This window comes from Eleginops maclovinus, chromosome 19, assembly GCF_036324505.1.
Source record: "Eleginops maclovinus isolate JMC-PN-2008 ecotype Puerto Natales chromosome 19, JC_Emac_rtc_rv5, whole genome shotgun sequence".
Classification (NCBI taxonomy): Eukaryota; Metazoa; Chordata; class Actinopteri; order Perciformes; family Eleginopidae; genus Eleginops; species Eleginops maclovinus.
The window spans coordinates 5,691,062-5,712,380 of NC_086367.1; the positions used below are offsets into that span (position 1 = coordinate 5,691,062).

The 21,319-nt window shown below is 40.3% G+C and overlaps 1 protein-coding gene across 3 annotated transcripts; it reads left to right on the forward strand.

Annotated features, from left to right (window-relative positions):
• Positions 1 to 2,389: 2,389 nt before the first annotated feature.
• Positions 2,390 to 18,854, forward strand: LOC134880953 (alcohol dehydrogenase 1-like). 3 transcript variants are annotated; one of them, XM_063908006.1, is made up of 10 exons: positions 2,390 to 2,484; positions 4,097 to 4,170; positions 5,041 to 5,142; positions 7,109 to 7,250; positions 7,513 to 7,600; positions 7,850 to 8,045; positions 8,619 to 8,879; positions 9,519 to 9,651; positions 10,197 to 10,335; positions 10,427 to 10,674. In XM_063908006.1, the coding sequence occupies exons 2-10, from the start codon at positions 4,153 to 4,155 to the stop codon at positions 10,458 to 10,460; spliced, it is 1,113 nt and encodes a 370-aa protein (XP_063764076.1). In that variant the 5' UTR covers positions 2,390 to 2,484; positions 4,097 to 4,152; the 3' UTR covers positions 10,461 to 10,674. The 3 variants fall into 3 exon arrangements, with proteins under 3 accessions (XP_063764076.1, XP_063764077.1, XP_063764075.1); XM_063908005.1 differs by lacking the exon at positions 2,390 to 2,484 and having other exon boundaries at positions 4,019 to 4,170; XM_063908007.1 differs by lacking the exons at positions 2,390 to 2,484; positions 8,619 to 8,879; positions 9,519 to 9,651; positions 10,197 to 10,335; positions 10,427 to 10,674 and adding an exon at positions 18,465 to 18,854 and having other exon boundaries at positions 3,993 to 4,170.
• Positions 18,855 to 21,319: the final 2,465 nt, after the last annotated feature.

Consider the following 21,319-nt stretch of genomic DNA (forward strand, 5'->3'; position numbering starts at 1 on the left):
TGATATAATGGTGGGCAAAACAGTTTCAAGGTGTAGAGCCAACACTTTTGCCAGAATCTTTACATCGACATTAAGGAGACTTATTGGGCGGTATGAGGAACAATTGTGGACATCCCGCCCTTTTTAAGAAGAAGGGATATTGATGCCTGGCGCAAAGTGGGTGGAAGGTTCTGAGAGTCCGAACTATCTTTAAAAAGTTTTTGGGGTAAAGGGCTTAATTGCGCTGAGAATTTCTTATAAAATTAGGTGGGAAAGCCATCTGGACCTGGACACTTCCCACTTTGCATGCATGAAATAGCACGACTGATTTCATCTAAAGAGATAGGGCTATCTAAGGATTCCCACAATTCCTCCCCCACAGTGGGAACATCCAGACCTTCAAAAAAAGTGTCCATTACCCCCGGGTCAGTGGGCAGTTCAGATGTATACAAATAGGAATAAAAATCACAAAAATGTTTATTGATATCCGTAGGGTCCGATAGCAATCCTGACTCAGATTCAATTTGATCAATGACCGGAGTAGTGGTAGTATGTCTGAGGCTATGAGCAAGAGCTCTGCTTGGCTTCTCCCCATACTCATAGAATATATGTTTAGATTTCAACAAAGCCCGCTCTGCCTGACCAGTTGAAAGCATGTCAAATTCAGCCTGGTACATAATTCGCTGTTTATATAGCTCTGGGGTTGGGCTATTAGCATAGACTTTGTCTACATCAGATATGAGTTTTGTGAGCTCTGTTTGTCTCAGCATTCGGGCTTTACGTGCAGAAGCATTGTAGGAGATAATCTGCCCTCTCAAGTAGGCCTTAAGGGTCTCCCAAAGCAGAGAAGGAGAGGTCTCATCGTTTACATTGGTTTGTAAAATATGTCAATCTGGGTGCTAACAAAAGCAAAAAAAACCTCATCTGACAGGAGAAGTGAATTGAGTCTCCATCTGAATCTAGCAGGGTTATTATTAGGGAAGGTCAAAACCAGCGTCACAGGGGCATGGTCAGATATGACTATACTGTTGTAATTACATGATTTTACCAAGGGCAGTAAGCTTTTATGAACAAAAGAATAGTCTATAAGTGAATATGTGTGGTGAACAGGTGAAAAAAAAGAGTATTCCTTCTGTGTAGGGTAAAGGAATCTCCATGGTTCAGACATTGCACAAGACTGTAAGAAACTTTCTATACATTCTGCTGTTTTGGATTTGGAGACATTACGAGTGGAGGATCTATCTAATAAGGGACTAGTTACACAATTACAGTCACCAGCTAGTATTAACTGATGCGTGTCTATATAATATGGTAAGGTTGATAGAAAGCTATTCATGAATTTAGAATCATCCCAATTTGGGGTGTAAACACAGGCTAATGTAACAGGTAAACCATAAAGTCTACCCACCACAATAACAAAACGTCCATTAGGGTCTGATATAGTTTCAGAAGATATAAATTGTACTGATTTATTAATCAAAATGGCAGCGCCTCTGGCATTCACCTGAAAAGTAGAGTGATACACCTGTCCTACCCAGCCTCTCTTCAAGCAAATATGTTCAGACCCACGTATTTGTGTCTCAGTTAGGAAAGCTATCTCAGTTTTTAAAAACTTAAGATGGGAAAAAACCTTGGTGCGTTTAATGGGATGGTTAAGTCCTTTCACATTCCAGTCCGAAATTGAATTGACCGACCACTCCTCCTACAGGGCACATTTTAACTAGCCATACTTGGCAACAAAAATTATATCGAACAGACTTGATTGACTGATGATGCTTTCCAGTAAACGATATCTGTCACTCCGACAAAGAACACATCGAAAGCAAAAGGCAATCACAGGTGGACGACATAAAAACAGAAAGAAAACATTCAGGAAAGAAAAAACACCTACGATGGCAATCGTTTCAAATAATTGTATTTTTAACATATTTATTCAATATTTTAAAACACCATTATTTTAAATATTACCAGATTTATTTCACTTATATTTGCAGACAGTGTGGAAATTATTATAAACGTCCAACTTTTGTTTACTAAAACAAACATGTCTTATCTGTGAATATCTCTCTGTTCTCCTTTCAGCAAAAATATTGAATATCCGTTGGTAGTGCCTTTTTATTTTTGCATTAGTCTGACAGAATACCATTTGGTGTCCATGTACATACATAGAGACCTTATTTTAATACAGCATATCTAATGTTGCATGAAGCACTAACGGCGTCACCCTGACTGCAGCCTGCCAGACAGACTTTGAACAGCAAATATGCTAATAATCTACAGCCTGTAATGATCTGCTGCTATATAAGAAACAATATCTATTTGAGCATATTTACAGTCCAACATCATGAACTTTCAAATCCCCTTTTTCTCCGGACAAGATATTTCAATGTAAATTACGCAACAATGACTTGTATTTTGACATAACAAACAGTCTGCACACAGATAGAGCCTGCATTGCATAACCAGAATACCAGACAAAGCTGTTAAGGACAAAGCTGAGATAAGGTGAGAGGGGACAGGACTTAAGATCATTTGTTTTCTGATAGCCAATTTGTTTTGTTTTTTTACAAAGAGATATAAGAGAATGTGTAAATTATAAAACCATTTTCTCCTGTTATGGCTCAATAGATATCCAGGTTTGATCAAAGATTCACCAGGGACAAGCCATTAGCAAATGTTGACTTTTACTTCTGATTGACCTGGGCACAGTTAGTGAGCACAGAAGTCTGCAGAGTGAGTGAAAGTGAGACCAGTGAGATAGTTATAAAATAAAAGACTTAAATTAGTCCTTATAAAAATAAACACTTTATCTCTGTTTTTGTTGAAAAATGTTTAAAATATGGAGCTAATTTTGTCATGTATCAACAAAAAAAGTTAGTAAAATGTTTGCATAGCTTTATTTAAGTAGTTGTTAAAGTCATTCAACTATGAGCAATGAAATATATCAAGGTATACTACATTAATTCAGCATTGGAAGAAGTGATCAGATCCCTTACTTAAGTTAAAGTACTCAATCTACTCCAAGCATCAAAAGTAAAAGTACTCTTTATGCAGAATGAACATTTTCACAGTATTACACTAAGGTAATTATAGTATCCTGTTTTTTAAGAGAATTTAAGCATTGATGAAATGTCCTAAACAAATACATATAGGCCTACATATATTTTTTAAACGATTTGTTTTTCTTTCTTTGTTTTTCTTTGTCTATAATGCCCTCCGTTCGATAGTATATTATTTTTTGGATGTTAACACAGCAATCCTTCTTAATGTAATATAAATACTTTAACGCTTAACATTTCTGTAATTATTCTGTCTCATACTAGCCTAGCATTAGCCACTGTGGCTAATAGTTAAATTAAAAATGTAAAATGTTATTCAACGCACTTAATCGCTTCCCTGACCATATGTTTCCTCCACATAAGAGATTTGTTTGAGTTTGTGAGCTACTGGTTTGCTGTGAAAACAGCTTTCTAATTTTGTTTCTATGGTTAACTCGCCTTTTAGCTTGCACTGTTTCATAAAGCTGTTGTCTGATTGTTTCCGTGTTGAAATGCCAGCTACAGTCGAGGTCAAATTTGAAATAATTGGAGCTTTGAGCGCAGCCCTCCGCGATCAATTAAAGTGGTGCGTGATGCCGAGGATCTTTACCACTCTTTGTAGCAAGAGCCAGCAGGTGATTAGCTTTTCCTAGCAAATTGACTGGAGAAAAGAAGAAGAACAGTTATTCCCCGTTTAACAACTTGTTATGTCCTGATGTTATCTGTTCCTCCCTACTTACAGACTTTTTACAACACCATCTACATACAGTATACAATTCACACTCATTTCACAGTAAGGAAATGGATAAGCCGTAAGCACTGATAATCACTAACCCTGTTGGTGATTTGGACGTTTTAATGGTTTTTGTAGTACAAAGATATTTACATTGAGTTGTGGTGGCTGCTGCTTCCTGTTTATTCCAAACAGGCTCCAGATGGGTTGCCTATGTGTTCTTATCTAGGAGCTGAAGTAACTGATAACAGCTCCCAGCCACTGAATGTCAAACTGTTGTGTTATTCCACGATATATGAACATCCAGTTCACGGTCTCTTGTCTCCTCCCCTCTCATGTCCGGCAGCTGCTGTCCTGTCTTCACCCCATTCTCGCCTGTTAACCATTATCTTTGCAGCAAAAATGGCAACAGCTGGTAAAGTAAGTATAATCTAACATGTATGCACTCATTAACTGTTTCTTCTTGTTCTTTTTGTGATATGTCCATGAGCGTTGCCTGTGTCACGTGAGATGTTTGACAAACCTGAAAATGAGAGTACTATGCATCCAGAAATGCATGTTGTGCATTTCTGGTTTGCAGTATTTATGAGGTTTCAGTATTTGGACTGAGGATGGTTGTAAAACAAAGTCGATGTCTGAAATTGTAAAAAACTGTTCCAATGAAGTGCAGTTTTCACGCCATACAATTTTACAGACATCTGATGTACTTTGTAGCAAACTAAACTAAAAACTAAACACCGTCTTTCTGTCTGTTACTGGCTGGAGATGTTTTCTTTCCCTTTCAGTGAAATATCTCATGTCCAGTTTTCACTTGGCACACAGTATTAAACTCTCAAGTTAAGTATATATATGCAAAGCTGAGAGGATAGTGTGCCAAAATCATACTATGAATTCAAGATAAACCACTAAAACCGATTCTGTTTACTTGCTGACCCTACATTAACTAATACTGTCGAAGAATAATTGTCATAAATTGTTGGATTTCCTGTTTGCTTATGCCAAGAGCAGCAGATAGATTCAACCAATTGCTTTTAGCATTTAATAATAAAAAGGAGAGAGGTTTGCCTAAAATGATGCTGTTTTCCAATTTGCCATTAAGTTGATTTGAAGTGTAATTGGAACATTGTTTGCTTTGAATTTAGCACAAAGAATTGCAATTGTTAAGAGGATATTTAGTCTTTTATTTGTGACAAAGGGCCTTACTGGGTACTGTGGCTTCACAAACAATATGGTTAAACAGTTCCCAGTGGTATTTGTCATATCTCATTCTGGTCATATGTTGCCACTTAGGTCATCAAGTGCAAGGCAGCAGTGGCCTGGGAGCCCAACAAGCCTTTGGTGATTGAGGAGGTTGAAGTAGCCCCGCCACAAGCCAATGAAATCCGCATCAAGGTGAGAGATGTCCACTATCAGAAAAGAACTCACTTTCTCAAATATTGGTATACATAGAAGTGTGTTTTCTATCTTATGCACCAAACAGCAGTTCAGAGTATTCGGCCTTCTTGGAGACCCTGAAAGAAGTCCTGTATGGGGCTCCTGAAGGGTACTCCTTAGTCTTGCTGGGAGACTTCACCGCACATTTGAGCAATGATGGAGACACTTGGAGGGGCGTAACTGGGAGGAACGGTCCCCCTGATCTGAACCAGAGTGGTGGTTTGTTACTGGACTTCTGTGCTAGTCATGGATTGGCCATAACAAACACCATGTTCGAACATAAAGAAGCTCATAAGTGTACGTGGTACCAGAGCACCCTAGGAAGAAAGTCCATGATCGATTTTGTTATCGTATCATCGGACCTGAAGCCGCATGTTTTGGACACTCGGGTGAATAGAGGAGCGGAGTTGTCAACTGATCACCATATGGTGGTGAGTTGGGTCGAGTGGCAGGGGAAACCTCTGGAAAGACATGGTAAGCCCAAACGTGTAGTGCTGGTGAACTGGGAACGTGTGGAAGTCGGAAACAGTACCGAAGGATTGGCAGACCGGGGTGGTGGTTCCCCTTTTCAAAAAGGGGGATCAGAGGGTGTGTGCCAGTTACAGAGGCATCACACTACTCAGCCTGCCTGGGAAAGTTTACTCTAAGGTGCTGGAAAGGAGGTTCCGGCCGATCGTGGAACGACGGATCAGCTTTTTACTAGCAAGGATCCTGGGGGGGGCCTGGGAGTACGCTTATCCAGACTAAATGTGTTTTGTAGATTTGGAGAAGGCTTATGACCGGAGCAGCGGGAGCGGTAGTGCAGTCGCTTTACCGCACCATTGTGAAGAAAAGAGAGCTGAGCCAGAAGGCAAAGCTCTCTGTCTACCGGCCATTTTCGTTCCTACCCTCACCTATGGTCATGAAGGATGGGTCATGACCGAAAGAACGAGATTGCGGATACAAGCGGCCGAAATGGGATTTCTCCGCAGGGTGGCTGGCATCTCCCTTAGGGATAAGGTGAGAAGGTCAATCATCCGGGAGGGACTCGGAGTAGAACCGCTGCTCCTTCGCGTTGAAAGGAGCCAGTTGAGGTGGTTCGGGCACCTAGTGAGGATGCCACCTGGGCGCCTCCCTAGGGAGGTGAGAGATCGTCAGGTGACCTATGACATTGTCCAATTTCACTTAATCAGCTAAATAAATATTTTTCAGTTGCTGCAAATAATTAGCTTTTGTTTAGTGTCTGTGCCTGCAGTGTAATGGCTGCCTTAGTAATTAAATACTCTTCCATACTCTTCCGGTCAGCACTAGGTAGCACATCAATGACCTCTCTAATTTAAGACAATAGAGTTATGTGCAGGAGAGATTGCGGTGACTCAGTGATGAACTCTCTTTGAACTGAGTCCTGGAACAATTTCTAACCCAGATGAAGGGCTTAGTATTAATGGTGGATAAAAGAAACAAAAACCGAGCGCTCCAAATAACACAGAGAAAGTTCTCTGTTGTTTGGATTTACTTTCATCAGGAATCCGACTCACCAACATCGTTATGGTTGGTTTTGGGAAAAGCTATTCCACAGTGCCATGGTCCCAAGCAAGCTTAAACGTAATCTCCAAATGTAACATCAACATTTAATTTGTCGACTGAAAGGTGACAGAGCTAAGCAAACTCTTGTTTCTTACTCGCCAAAGGTATATTAGTTATAGTTATGAGTTCAGATTAAGGCAGTTGACAGTGGTTACATTACCAACCGTACGCTTGCATCTAATTTGGTTGTTTGTGTGCCACGCAATGTTTTTATTTTAAAAAATGTACCACGGCTAAAAAAAGGTTGAAAAACACTACAAGGCGGTGAGTTTAATATTAGCAATATACTGCTGAATCGACTGCCTGTCGCCTTTACTCCCATAATGTTTTCAATGTTTGCTGACTTCCTTTGGTACAGATTGTGGCAACTGCTGTGTGCCACACAGATCTGCACCAGCTTTTTGAGAATACACATGAAGATTGCTTCCCAACAGTCCTCGGCCATGAGGCAGCTGGCATCGTTGAGAGCGTTGGGCCTGGAGTCACTGAATATCAGCCAGGTGTGTTTCCATTGGTACTACTTGTCTATAGTTTTGGTACAAAGCTAGGCGTGTAAAGTTTAGCTAAGCTTAGCGCAAACACTGGAAATAGCTTGTCTGTTTGTCCAAAGTTGAGAAATATGGTTTTATAGCTGTGCCGTGTACGAGTGTGTAAACGGACTCTTATCTGTGCCATTTATCCATTTAATATTTTTACACCATTTTAAAAGTTTTTGTGACTGTCATATGGCAATGCTTTTCTTTCTTTCCTACCGTCCCTCAGGAGATAAGGTCATACCTCTGTTTATAGCCCAGTGTAGAGAATGTCGCTTCTGTAAGAGTCCAAGGACCAACCAGTGTGACAAAGCATGGTGAGTTCAAAAACGTTCTCCCTCTAACAGTTCAATTTTCCCTTTGCCTCAACTCTTGGGGGTATTCATACAGTGAAAGACGCAGATCTTTAGTTCAACATCAACTTTAGGTGCAGTCTGAAAACACAACAGGACAGACAGTCTTTGTTTCTATTTCCACATTTAGCATATTGCATGTTTTTAGTGAACCCTTTCATGGGTCAGAAGCATCACCCAATTTGAGTTTCCTCATGAGAATATATTGTTCAGGATGTTCCCAGAATCCAGGTTTACCTGTAGGGGGAAGACGTTGCTGCAGTTTTCTGGGACCAGTACTTTCTCTGAGTACACTGTGGTTGACCAGATTGCTGTGGCTAAGATCGACCCTGCTGCCCCTCTGGACAAAGTCTGCCTCATTGGCTGTGGAATCTGCACAGGATATGGAGCAGCAGTTAATACTGCTAAGGTATCTGTAACAGAAGAAATATTCATACTATGTGCCTGTAAACATGACAATTTTTATTAGATGAAAGACTAAAATGATTGGCCAGATCGAAAAGCCTCATAAGAGTAATCCAATTACAAGTTTCTCTCTCGTGAAACACCAAGACCAACAATAAAATGTATGCATTCAGGTACTTTACCTTGTGCTTGAGTAAAACCTCTGCTAAAGGAAGCCTCATTTGTACATTGGTGACCTAACCAATTACAGTCCTTTTTCAAATTTTACTTTTCTTAGGAAATTTCTTGAGAAGATTATTATTGATGATTTTATTTGCAGCTCATCTTGTTCTTTTTTGGGCAGCATCCTTGCATGAAAGGGTGCTATATAAATAAAGTAATTATTATTAGTAGTTCCACATTACAGGGCACAACACTTTTTTGTTGATTATAACTGTTTGGAGCCTTAAGAGCAATGACCTAAGGAGACATGTTGACCAAAGAAGGTGTTACTTCTCACCCTAATGTAACGGGTTCCTCCTTGGCCAGGCAAATCGGTTCAGTACTTTTGAGTTCTTTGGCAATTGTGTTACTTTAGGTAGAACCAGGCTCCACATGTGCTGTGTTTGGTCTGGGAGCCGTGGGTTTGGCTGCAGTCATGGGCTGCAAGGCTGCAGGAGCTAAGAGGATCATCGCTGTTGACATCAATCCAGAGAAGTCTGAGAAGGCCAAAGTGTTCGGGGCGACCGACTTTGTGAACCCCAAGGATCACAGTAAACCCATCAGCCAAGTTCTGTCTGAGATGACTGACGGAGGAGTGGACTTCTCCCTGGAATGTGTTGGAAGTGTGGCTGTCATGGTAACTTTTATTTCCTATTGACAACCTTTATCTTATCAACCCTTGGTCCAATCTAGTTTTTGGTTGGCAAGTCCTTGCTTACGACCCGAAGGACTTCAATGCCCTGCAGGAAGTTATAAACATTTGGCATACACATGTGTTTGGGCTTTGAAATTATTGAGGCCATAAAACTTTCATCGAAGCTTCAACACTCATGATGAATAGACTTTAGCATTGCTACCTTAAATGGGTGCACATATAACTTTGAGTCCCAAGAAGCTGCAGCACAAACACATAGTGATCGTATTATTACACTAATAATAATAATAATAATAATAATAATGACTTGGATTTATATAGCGCCTTTCATAATACCCAAGGTCGCTTCACAAAGTGGGAGGAGGAAGTTAAGATAATACAGGAGTGTGCACTTAGATCCAAACCTAAGGGAGTAGGAGACAATCCTGTAAAAAAGAAAGAATAGCTCCACACTGCAGGGTACCAACAACCAAATATTTCTAACACATAGGTGTTGTTTCAAGCACAACTGTCATCCATCGGTCTTTTACTCATTCAGACTAAATAACCTCAGTTAGTCTGGACTGCACCTACTGGTAACAAGCCCACTGACTTTGACGGTTGTGCTGTTTCTCCTTCTAGCGCAGTGCCTTGGAGTCTTGTGTGAAAGGTTGGGGTGTCAGCGTGATTGTTGGCTGGACGGACTTAGAAGACTTTTCTGCTCGACCCCTTCAGCTCATCGCTGGACGCACATGGAAGGGCTCTGTGTTTGGAGGTGAGACAAATATGGCTATCACCACTTACTAATGAATCCCTTGAAACTTAAGGGCTATGGGCTTCGATTATGAGAGGTGAGTCGGTCAGGTTTTTATTTCCTCCTGTTGGGTCAACTCTTAAAGGAAGCTGAGGCTGCTTGTGCCTTACATTGCTCAGCAACCATAACCAGATAAGCTCACAGTCCAATCAGCTTCGGGTTGTTGTTTTTTTATATAAACGATTGTGGGACATTTAAGCAGTTAAAGCAGTGCTATTGAAATCAATACAGGTGGAACGACAGATTGATATGTAGGGAAGTAGATATACTGTATCTCTAGGCTGTAGTTGGTTGTTCCTCGTTACACGACATACGGTGTGCGCTGCTGCGTTTCAAAAATAGAAAAATTATGACTCTGTGGTCACACCAAGAAAAAGAGTGTCTTTCTTGAAAACGATGGAAATGAGCAGCCACAAAAAGCTCATATGTACAGACCCCCATATTCTGAAACACAGCTTTATTCTAGTTGAATCTCTTTGGTCTCATTTTGTGATTTTGTTGTACAGGCTTTAAGGGTAGGGATGAGGTGCCTGGAATGGTTAAAGCCTACATGGACAAGAAGCTGAAGGTGGATGAGTTCATCACCCACAACATGACTTTGGATCAGGTCAATGATGCCATTGAACTGATGAAGCATGGCAAATGGTAGGTTTACACTCTCATACTTTTCAGACCTTTTGTGTCACAAAGGCAACACAGAAAACGTAAGGTGTATCTCTTTTCTTTTGTTCCACAGCATCCGGACGGTCCTCAATATCTCTCCACAATAAGAGCACTCTGTTGCTCTTATTGACCTCCAAAAAAACAAAGTAACTCATGATTTTACAAATAATACAATACACCCATAAGGAGGTCTCGTAAATGACGCTAACTTTTAAGGACTGCCGTTGAACACTCAATATTCAGGTGATTCTTAGAAGTTTTTATTAGAAAATGGCTAATTATGTCAGGATTTCCTAGAGCGTAATAAATGTTCTAAACTGATGGAGTCTGTGGATTTCATGTTGTTTTTTCTTTGTGATTTCGATGTCTTTGACTGTTGAAACTGTCATCTTGTACTCTGCTTTTCCATTTTTATTTCCATACATATCCGCTGTAAATCACTTGTGTTAAAATACAGAAACACAATTGAAGAAAGGTACTTTTTTATGTTATTTTGGTTGTATTGAATGTCCCTCAGTTTTTCATTCATTTGACCAAACATTGTTAAGTAACTGTCTACATAAAGGGTGACCTCATTTCAAACATCCATTGACTCTGAACAGAGGAGCTCTGGATAAGAGGGAAGAGTAGAAAAGAAAGAGAAAGGAGGGGGAACAAGAATCCTCTTTTTATTTCTGTTTAAAAAACCAGATGTTCATCAACTACATTAAAAAACAACTTGAATGCTTTTAATTATGTATTAAACTCAACTATGCTGTTATCTGTAATCCTTAGGCCTGTTCATTGTATTTGTTGCGGTGTTCTTCTTTATGACTGTTCAGTAGGTGGTCATCCAACTTGTTTAACATACAGTGGAGGAAATAAGTATGTATGTGCCAAATGTAGTTAGTATACCCACTTACAAAGAAATGAAAAGTCTGTAATTTTTATGGTAGGTTTATTTTAACAGTGAGAGACAGAATATCAAAAAAACATCCAGAAGTGCACATTTAAAAAAGATATCAATTAATTTGCATTTAATTGGGGGAAATAAGTATTTGATCCCCTTGCAGAACATGCCTCAGGGGAAGGAGGTTATCAGCCAATATTTTACGATACATGGCCCCCTCCATCATCCCCTCGATGCGGTGAATCGCCCTGTCCCCTTAGCAGAGAAACCCCCCCAAAGCATCATGTTTCCACCTCCATGCTGGACGCGGGGTATGGTGTTCTTGGGGTCATAGGCAGCATTTCTCTTCCTCCAACACAACATGTCGAGTTGATGCCAAAGATCTTGATTTTAGTCTCACCTGACTACATCACCTTCTCATAAGCCTTCTCTGAATCGTTCAGAGGATCACTGGTAGACTTCAGACGGCCTGTACATGAACCTTCTTGAGCAGGGGTCACTGCAGGATTTTCATCTATTACGGCTCAAGTGTGTTACCAATAGTTTTCTTGGTGACTGTGATCCCAGCTGACTTCAGATCATTAAAAAGTCCCTCCTGTGTAGTTCTTGGCTGATTCCTCACCTTTCTCATGATCATTGATGCCCCAAGAGGCGAGATCTTAGATTGTTGAGCCCAAGACCGAGAGCGATTGATGGTCAATTTGTGCTTCTTCCATCTTCTAATACTCAAACCAGTTGTGTCTTTCTCCCCAAGCTGCTTGCTGGTGGTCCTGTCTTCTATTCCAGCCTTGTGCAGGTCTACCATCTTGTCCCGGATGTCCTTGGACATTAGTTCCACAAGACCTGCCTCTGGTCTTGCCCTCAGTGGAGAGGTTGTACTCTGATTTATTGACTGTGGACAGGTGTCTTTTATCCAGGTAAAGAGTTGATATCGGGAGTATTTTCTTAAAGCAAGAGGAACTTATTTAACCAGTCCATGTGAGCCAGAATTCTTGTTGGTTGCATGGGGATCAAATACTTATTTACCCAGATTAAATACAAATCAATTTATTTATTTATTTTATGTACATTTCTGGATTTAAAAAAAAAAATTATATTCTGTCTCACTGTTAAAATAAACCTACCATAAGTGGGTAAACTAAATTGGCAGGGGATGAAATACTAATTTCCTCCACTGTATACGATAGTGAAAATCAAGACTTTGTAACAGAATGACAGCTCATACTGTATGTACTGAGGTCTTTAATGCCTGTGCTCAATTTAATGCAGCTGGTGCCATCTATTTGTTTTTGTCAAAGCCAATTGGTGGCTAAAGGTTGGGAAGGTGGCTTATGAGAGAAGAAAAAAATAAAATAAATAACAGAAGAAGAATAAAGTAATATTTACATGGTTTTTCATGGTCTCCTATTAAAGTAAAGGTTGTACAGTCCCTGCCCAGCTGTACGTTTGCCAACCCGTTCCATAGGTTAATACTGATCTTCTCCTCCCCTTTCCACTGCTGCAGCCCTCTCTTAGCTCTCTAGCTTTTTTGGTCACTTGTCTTTCTGCAACAATGGCTACAGCTGGTAAGGTGAGTTTTCCATGCCAACATTACGGAAAAGTTTTAAAATGATTGAACATTGGGTTAAAGAAATGCTAATAAATTCAAGTGTGAATTGCTGCTTGTGCTTGCTAACCCTACTTATATTTATTCTTCAAATAACTAATTTGATTGCTTTTGGAGGAGCAGCTGTGTCAGAATCATTTGAAGACACTAGCTGTTAGTATGGAATTAAAAAGGTTGGAAGAATGTCATAAAACCCTTGCCTTGTATCATTGCTCAAAGGATTGCGACATTATATTCAGGTTTTTGGAAAGCCTTTTGCCTTTTAACAGCAAACTTGCAAAGCTGACGACATGTTGTTCTACATATCTTGGTCTTCCCTCAGATCAGTGGATTCAATGTATTACGAGTGTAAGAAAGGCCCATGGCAACGCTTTGTGTTGAATTTTTGGGAACTTTTCCCCACGTATATTGTAATTCAGTCCTCATTCATTTCATATGATGCCCTGTAGGTCATCAAATGCAAGGCAGCAGTGGCCTGGGAGTCCAACAAGCCTTTGGTGAGAGAGGATATAGAGGTAGCCCCACCCCAGGCCAACGAGGTCCGCATCAAGGTGAGAGACGTCCACTGTCAGAACAAACACATGAACTGATGGTGTGTAAGTGCTTCTCTTCCCTGCAGCAGCCTCACCTTCTCACATACTGGTAATGAAGAAGCGTGTTTTTAACATAGACTTTAAAAAGTAGTTGCCGTATTCACTGTTATGTTGACCTTTTACTGTATACTACACTTTGAAGCCTCACGTAAGCAAAAGTAGGGAGGGACACGGACAGTGGCGTCTCTGCATTAGGGGCCGGTGGGGTCGGGCCCCACCACTAGTGGCCGCTGTGGCGCAGTTCACGACATGATCAATAATTCGATTTCCACTTACAACAAGTAATATATATGTATTTTATTTCGTAACTAACATTATTGCGTGTTTATTGCATGATATGACATAATATGACAATGGTAGCGCTGTAACTGTCTGGTACATTCCGAATCGCTTCCTGTGCGTGTTGAGTAATGGTTTCACTTCTCCTAGCATTCTTCTCAACGGGCATGGGGCTGGCTCCTCAGCCCGTTTAACCAGGTTAGCAGTCAAACACACAGTGCGCTTGCTCAACGCAATTTCAATGATGAGCAGTGGGGCACAACAGTTTTGGCCCCATAGCCAATGAAAAATAATAGAAGGACATACGTCACATATTACCGTCCACCGTTGATGCAGAATTCTGTACAGTTAGACCGATCAGAGTTATTTGTTTGATGCATTTTTATTTGAATTTTGAACGAACCAATAGTAATGTGTTAATTCACTTTGCCCGTGATAGGCAGAGACATTTTGTCAGTCCAAGTTTCTGTTCTGAAGCGGCAGGTGCCGTTTTGTTCTTTGCTATTGAGTCAGACCTTTATAGTTTTATATTACTTACATTTCTTTTTTTGTGAGTTAGTTAAGTAATGTCAGTGAGTGTAGCTGAATGACCTAATCTTAGCAAACACTGCTCAACTTTACGGCTCTTTCGTTGTTGAGGCTGAGTGAGCTTTTTGCTAGTGGCTGCTGTTAGCCTAACTTAGTTAACCTTAGCTGCGCTCCACTGGCACCTAGCCGTTCCCATTTCTATTGAGCTTGAAGACGACGGAGGAGTTGTTCTGCCAGGAGCTAGGCCCACCGGAGAACCAGGAGCTGCCACTACCTCATCAGTCTCTGCTAGTGGGGCTGTTAACGTTCCATCTCCCATCTTGCTTGAGGACGGAGGAGTTGTTTCTGAGTGCAATCCAGTCCAAAATGTATCAAATCGATAATTTACTCAGAGTTCGATTTAGTACCTTGCCATTAGAGCAGAAGTTGGAGATTAAGCGTTTGGGACCACACCAGCCAGTTAATTTTAATATTATTCAGTCTGGAAAGGACAGAAACCGCTCCTTTAATTCAGAGTGGTTCAAGAAAAAAGGCATGGCTAACTACGAGTGTGGTTAAAGGGTCTGTCTCTCTTTTGCTTTCCTTGCCTGCTCTTTGGGGGGGACACTACTTGGACTACAACAGGGTTCAAGGACTTGAAACATCTTTCAGAACATCTGAACAAACACGAAAGCAGTGGTCCGAATGTTGAAAATGCTGTTAGGTTAGGCTTGCTTGGAAGGGTTAATGTAGCAGCTCAAATTGATAACGCTCACAGACTAGCTATTACTGTACTATAGGCTACTACACCTGGCTTATGTGATCTCTCTTAGTTAGTAGGTTAGCTGGTAGGTGCACTATACAGGACTCACTTACAGCGAATATATGTGTACTACTTCAACAGCCTCCCGCGTGCGCGCACACGACCGGGCCCCACCAGTCTTTTCGTGCCAGAGACGCCACTGGACACGGACCATTATCAAAACAAATGCTAAGTTACCCGCTAAAGCTAGCTAGGTTAGCAAGGTGCAGCCGTGATTCAAGTGATCAAACTGATCATTTTAACTTGCAATATAATTCTAATAAACTAAATGTAGTAAACAGAAACAAATTCACAGCAGTGTCCTTAAGCTGTCTTATACTTCACCAATGCTGTGAAAGCGTCTTGTCAACCACAATAATACAATGTGCCCTAGAGCATCTTGCTTTGTATCCTATTTAACCATGAGTAGGTCCAAAGTTTACAAGATGACAAAATTAACATTATGTTGTTTTGAAGTAGACCACAAACTAGTGTTCGAGACCATAAATTCATTGGAAACATATTTACAGAAGTAGTAAATAAACGGAGAAGTAAGGTCATTTTCACATAGACTTTAAATATAGACAACATTTTTGCAAACAGTAGCGTCGCCCACTGTCTGCCATCAGAAATTATTGAATCAGTAGGCTACATTAAAAGAAATGTAAAAAAAGCACAGGTGTCAGTTTACATTCCTTATCAGCTAATACAGTGGATAACTTATACATTAACAGAAATGTAAACAAAGGAAAGCTTGGGGTATTAGTTTATAAGGGGCCTATTTGTGCCAATATCTCTCTTACACCATTTTAAATGTTTATGTGACTGTCACCTGGCGACACTGTTATCACCTTTCAGGAGACCATGTCATACCCCTGTCCATCGTTCACTGTAGAGAATGTCGCTTCTGTAAGAGTCCAAAGACCAACAAGTGTGACAAAGGATGGTGAGCTCCCTAAGCACTCATCTTCTGCCAACCATTAATTGTTTCATATGTGATGGACTGAAACGTTTCTTTCTCTTTATACATTTGCAATTTATTAGAAATTATGAATTTTTGTCATTTTAACGTTTTAAAGTCTCTATTAGTGTAACTTAAAGGCCACCTATTATGCAAAATCCACCTTTTTATGTCTTATACATTAATATGTGTCCCCTCTATGTACAAATATTCTCCTGATTCATTTGTAAAAGAAATATGAAAATGGGATGATCAGGTTTTGGCGACTTTGTGATGTCACAATGTTTTTATGGGTTGTGCAACCATTATCCAATAACCAAGGTTACAGCCGCCCACCTTATCACCTAAGTCTCCTCCTAGAGCACCATTATGTTATTTTTAAACCAATCATCTCAGAGGGGTGTGGCCAGCAGCAGTTCATTAGCATTTAAAGCTACAGAATCAGCACTTTTGGAACAGGGCTGATACAGAGGGGTTAATGGCATGCTACAATGATCTGCTTGGTATTTCAGCCAAACACTTCAGAGACACGTTTTGTGGATATCTGAAACCTATAATTTATTGCTGAAAAAGAGTATAATAGGGGACCTTTAAGGGTCTGTTTAAAGAGATCACACTTAAGACGTTTCATCTTGCTTTGATTATTGCCAGTATTCAGTGACCCTATAATATCATAATAGCAACAGTCAAATTTTCTTTCAGGTTCTTTTACATTACATTTTTTGTTTTTGTTCAGGGCCAATGCTGAACGTTACAAGGCGATGGCACCGCTAGAATCCAGGTTGACCTGTAAGGGAAAGAAGGTGCTGCAGTTTATGGCGACCAGTACTTTCTCTGAGTATACTGTGGTTAACCAGATGGCTGTGGCTAAGATCAACCCTGCTGCCCCTCTGGACAAAGTCTGTCTCCTTGGCTGTGGGATCTGCACAGGATATGGAGCAGCAGTAAATACCGCTATGGTGTGTATGTTGGATGAACCGTACTTGCATGATAGTTCATCAGAATCAGAAACAAGTTTATTGCCAGGTAGATTTACACATACAAGGATTCTCAAAGGTCACTGTCAGTGGGGGTCCCGGGCCTTGTTAATGAGGCCGTCAGCAGAGGGGAAGAAACTGTTCAGGTGGCGAGAAGTTTTGGTAGCTGCAGCGTACCAGATGTACCAGATTGAAATTAGCAAAAAAAACATTATTATTATAAATATTACACTTTCCGCTGGTGAGGAAGGGAGGGCAGCGCCTTAGCGCCCTCTATTGACCAGCCACCACTTGAGGTGAGGGTGGACTCGATGAAGGCGGTATAGAAGTTCACCATCATCATCTTTGGCAAGTTAAATTTCTCCAGCTGCCTCAGGAAGAATATCTTCTGGTGGGCTCTTTTGGTGAGGGAGCTGAGGCTGTGCTCCCACTTGAGGTCCTGGGCCCAGGAAGCCGAAGGACACCGCAGCAGTGACTGGGGAGTCACACGGGTCGAGTTATGGGGGCGGGTGTGGCTGCGTACTTCTTAAATTCCACAACCTTCTCCACTGTCTTAACAGCATTTAGCTCCAGGTTGAGACAGTAAAAAGGGCTTTGGACTTCAGGAAATATGCAGCCTTACTTCCTGAAGTCTACAACCACCTCCACTGTCTCAAACAGCTGCTGTTTGGTTTTCTGATTCAATGTCAGTGACACGTAACACAAATTTGACGCTTGAGATGAAAATATTTAACTCACCTAAAGACGCAAGCCCAAATTGCGTCCATCTGCTTCTTGACATTGACTTTACATTTAATCGCAACATGTGGAAAAATCATAATCGCGTCTGGTGTGTACGTATCACAAATGTTGAAACCAAGTTGAAGCAAATGTTTGTCGTGGCCAAACAGTGGTACTACAGCCTCCGTGTCAGTCAAGTTATCCCATTGGGCCCTCAAAAATACTTTCCCCGATTTACTTAACTTAGGGAGGACAAGTTTGTAAATCAGCTTACAATCTTTTTCAGGTCAACCCAATTAGAAGCCCTTTTAGTTGGAAAATGTTGGAAGTTGGAAAATATGGCGCATTTACATTAATTTGACCGGGGTCAAGACTGCCTGTGATGCTGCCTTGATGGAGCAGATTGGAAGCAGGTATTTTTGTTCTCGAGAGACGGTCCATTTTGGCTTTGTGCCCCACTGATTCACTTTCATAGGATTTAACGGGGCCCCGCATCCAACACTGTATCCAGTTCTTTTAATTCATCCATGGTTGGTAACGCCATATAGCACCAAGGTAAACAACATCCTGAGATCCGGATTCAAACCTAATGGATAACCAGAAAGTAATTTTACGCTGTCCATCTGACAGACAGACCAACAAAGAAGAACATAATGATCTCCTTGGCTTGACTAGAGAATTTTACATGAGATAAAATACTTTTCCATTGATATCACCGTTAAAAGTTATAAGATGCCTATCTTATCAATATGTTGACCCGAGACTTTGGTACTACAGGTGGAACCAGGCTCCACATGTGCTGTGTTCGGTCTGGGAGCCGTGGGTTTGGCTGCAGTCATGGGCTGCAAGGCTGCAGGAGCCAAGAGGATCATCGCTGTTGACATCAATCCAGAGAAGTTTGAGAAGGCCAAGGTGTTCGGGGCGACCGACTTTGCGAACCCCACGGATCACAGTAAACCAATCAGCCAAGTTCTGTCTGAGATGACTGACGGAGGAGTGGACTTCTCCCTGGAATGTGTCGGGAATGTGGCCAGTCACGGTAAGGGGATCGCTTATTTCATTAAAGTTTACATATCTGTATATATATTTATACAAAGCCTATTGAATTATATTGCATGTCGATCTAGCGCAGTGCCTTGGAGTCTTGTGTGAGAGGTTGGGGTGTCAGTGTGATTGTTAGCTGGACAGAGTTGGACGACATTTCTGCCCGACCCCTTATGCTCATTGGTGGATGCACATGGAAGGGCTCTATGTTTGAAGGTGAAACAAATATGACCATAACGACTGGTTAATTAATTTTTGTGAACTTAATAGCTGTTCTGAAATAACGAGTTATGTGTATTTTTGAATACAACTACGTGCTCTTATTTTTGATTTTGTTATCATTTTGTGGCACAGGCTTTAAGGGTAGGGGGGGCCTTCCTCCGATTGAAAGCCTACATGGACAACAAGTTGAAGCTGGATGAGTTCATCACCCACAACATGACTTTGGATCAGGCCAATGATGCCATTGATCTGATGAAGCAAGGCAAATGGTAGGTTTTACATACCTTCTCTACCATTCATGTCTCAACAAAACACAAAACCTTATATACTGTATTCAGGTTTGCTTTTTTTTTGTTCCACAGCATCAGGACGGTCCTCAAAAGTGTTGGGCAAGCTACTTCCAAAATGTAATACAGTAGTAGTAATAAGTTATATTACATTATTACTGTCTCTGAACCATAATGCGTTACACTACTTTTGAGTTACTTCCACTAAAAAACTGTAAAAGTATGGCTTTAAAGCAGTGGTGTCGTTAGGCCTGTTTTAGGGGGGCTGAAGCCCCCATAAAATATTCTTAAGCCCCCCTAAATAGTTTGGTGTTGTTTTATTTAAAAATTATATATATATATATATATATATTACAAAAAATGCTGACGAATCCCCAACAGTGCCTGTAAACAGCTGCTCATGTAAAAGGTCCTTTAGTGCACTGCGTCGGCTGCACTCCTGGCTGCTTCAAACAATGGGTCAAAAAAGAATTCAGTCTTGCAGTCATGTCAATTGAAAAAGCCGAGCTTCAGCATCTGAGTCACAACAGAGTGATAGACGATTTGACACCCTTAAAACGGCATTCTTTGATGCTTCCACCCGCCAAGTAACTTGCAATTGTAGTCATTTTTTTTCTTGTTAATGTTAATTGTTGTTGTACTGTTGTTGTACTGTATTAAAAAAAACTGACTGATAATAAATACTAATACATAACTAATAAATAATTTCTCAGTCTTTGCTAGCTGTTTGTGAAATGTTGTGCTTGTGCGCTACGTTCGCTCACATCCTGTGCATCTCCTTGGGGCTAAGCCCCCCCTGTCCTTAAAACCTAGTGACGCCTCTGCTTTAAAGGGTTAAATGCAGTTTATTGCAGCTCAATAATTAAAGCTATCTATCTATCTAGCAGTACATGCTGAACATGAGGAAAAGAGCTAGAAATTAAACTCATGCTCCGTTTAAGTGGGCTGAATAATATGTGATACCGGTAACATGACGTCTCTGTGTGTTATTAATAACATGTTAGTGGAGCCTCTGCACGGCCCTGTAACCTGCTGTATATGAACGAGTCTCTATGGCAACATAAGCTCACCTGGTCATTGGTGTGTTATTGGTGTTGTCTGGGATGTGTCCACAAGCAGGGACTCTGCCAGTTTGTTGAATCAGTTTTAATAAAGGACACAATATTGCAGTTAAACAACAGGCACACTAAATGAAAGGGTTTAAGTACATAGCAACTGATGTTCCGCACTGAGAGTTCATAGTCAAGAAATGACAGTTAAAGATTTCTCATTTTTCTACAAAAGCGGAAGCAGCCATGGTTGGATCCAGGTGTTCAATATTATTTAGATTTTTGGAAAACAAATTATGCTTTTACTAGTTTAGGCTTACACACTGGATTTACTGTGATTGCCTGGATTCAATCTTGCAATCTCACAAAATATAAAAAAGATTACGATCATGGTCGCTCTGAGCTTCCATAGCATTTTTTAAAAAATGGAATGGAATCACAAATTAAAGATGTACTCACTACATTGTTCAAAGCAACAATCAAATGTTTTCTTGTTTTGTTAAGATGTTAATGTTTGTTCTTGGCAGCTATACATTCAAATGTGGTCATAACAAAAATGTGAATTAACTGTAAAGGTTTTCAAAAAAAGTAAAACCCATGAAGTGGAGTATATTGCATTTAAAATGAAATAAACATTAGGTCAAAAATAATTAATTCCCATACGTTCCTTAAACCTAGGAACATGTGTTTTTCCCTTAATTTTAACACAATTAATAAAAGAATAAGTAATTAAAAAATGCTAAAATAACAAATGCACTAAATAAAATGAAATTTGGGTGAAGAAATTACAGAAAATATTGCAGGAAAAAAGAAATAACAATAATTAAGTGCTTTACAGAGTAAAACAAGATCAAAATTATCAGCGAGGAACATAATTAAAAACAAGTCATAAACAAACATAAGTAGTTATATCACAAAACTATAAAACAATAAAACAACAAAAGCCAAATTAAAAAGATAGGTCTTTAATTTAGTTTTAAAAACTCCAAGTCTGTTCTAAAATCCAAGTGGTTACCTAGAAGTATATGAA

Excerpts from the sequence above, each read along its gene's own strand:
- LOC134880953 (XM_063908006.1), top strand. Across the intron at positions 5,143-7,108 it reads CCAATGAAATCCGCATCAAG|ATTGTGGCAACTGCTGTGTG; the intron begins GTGAGAGATGTC and ends CCTTTGGTACAG. Across the intron at positions 7,251-7,512 it reads AGTCACTGAATATCAGCCAG|GAGATAAGGTCATACCTCTG; the intron begins GTGTGTTTCCAT and ends ACCGTCCCTCAG.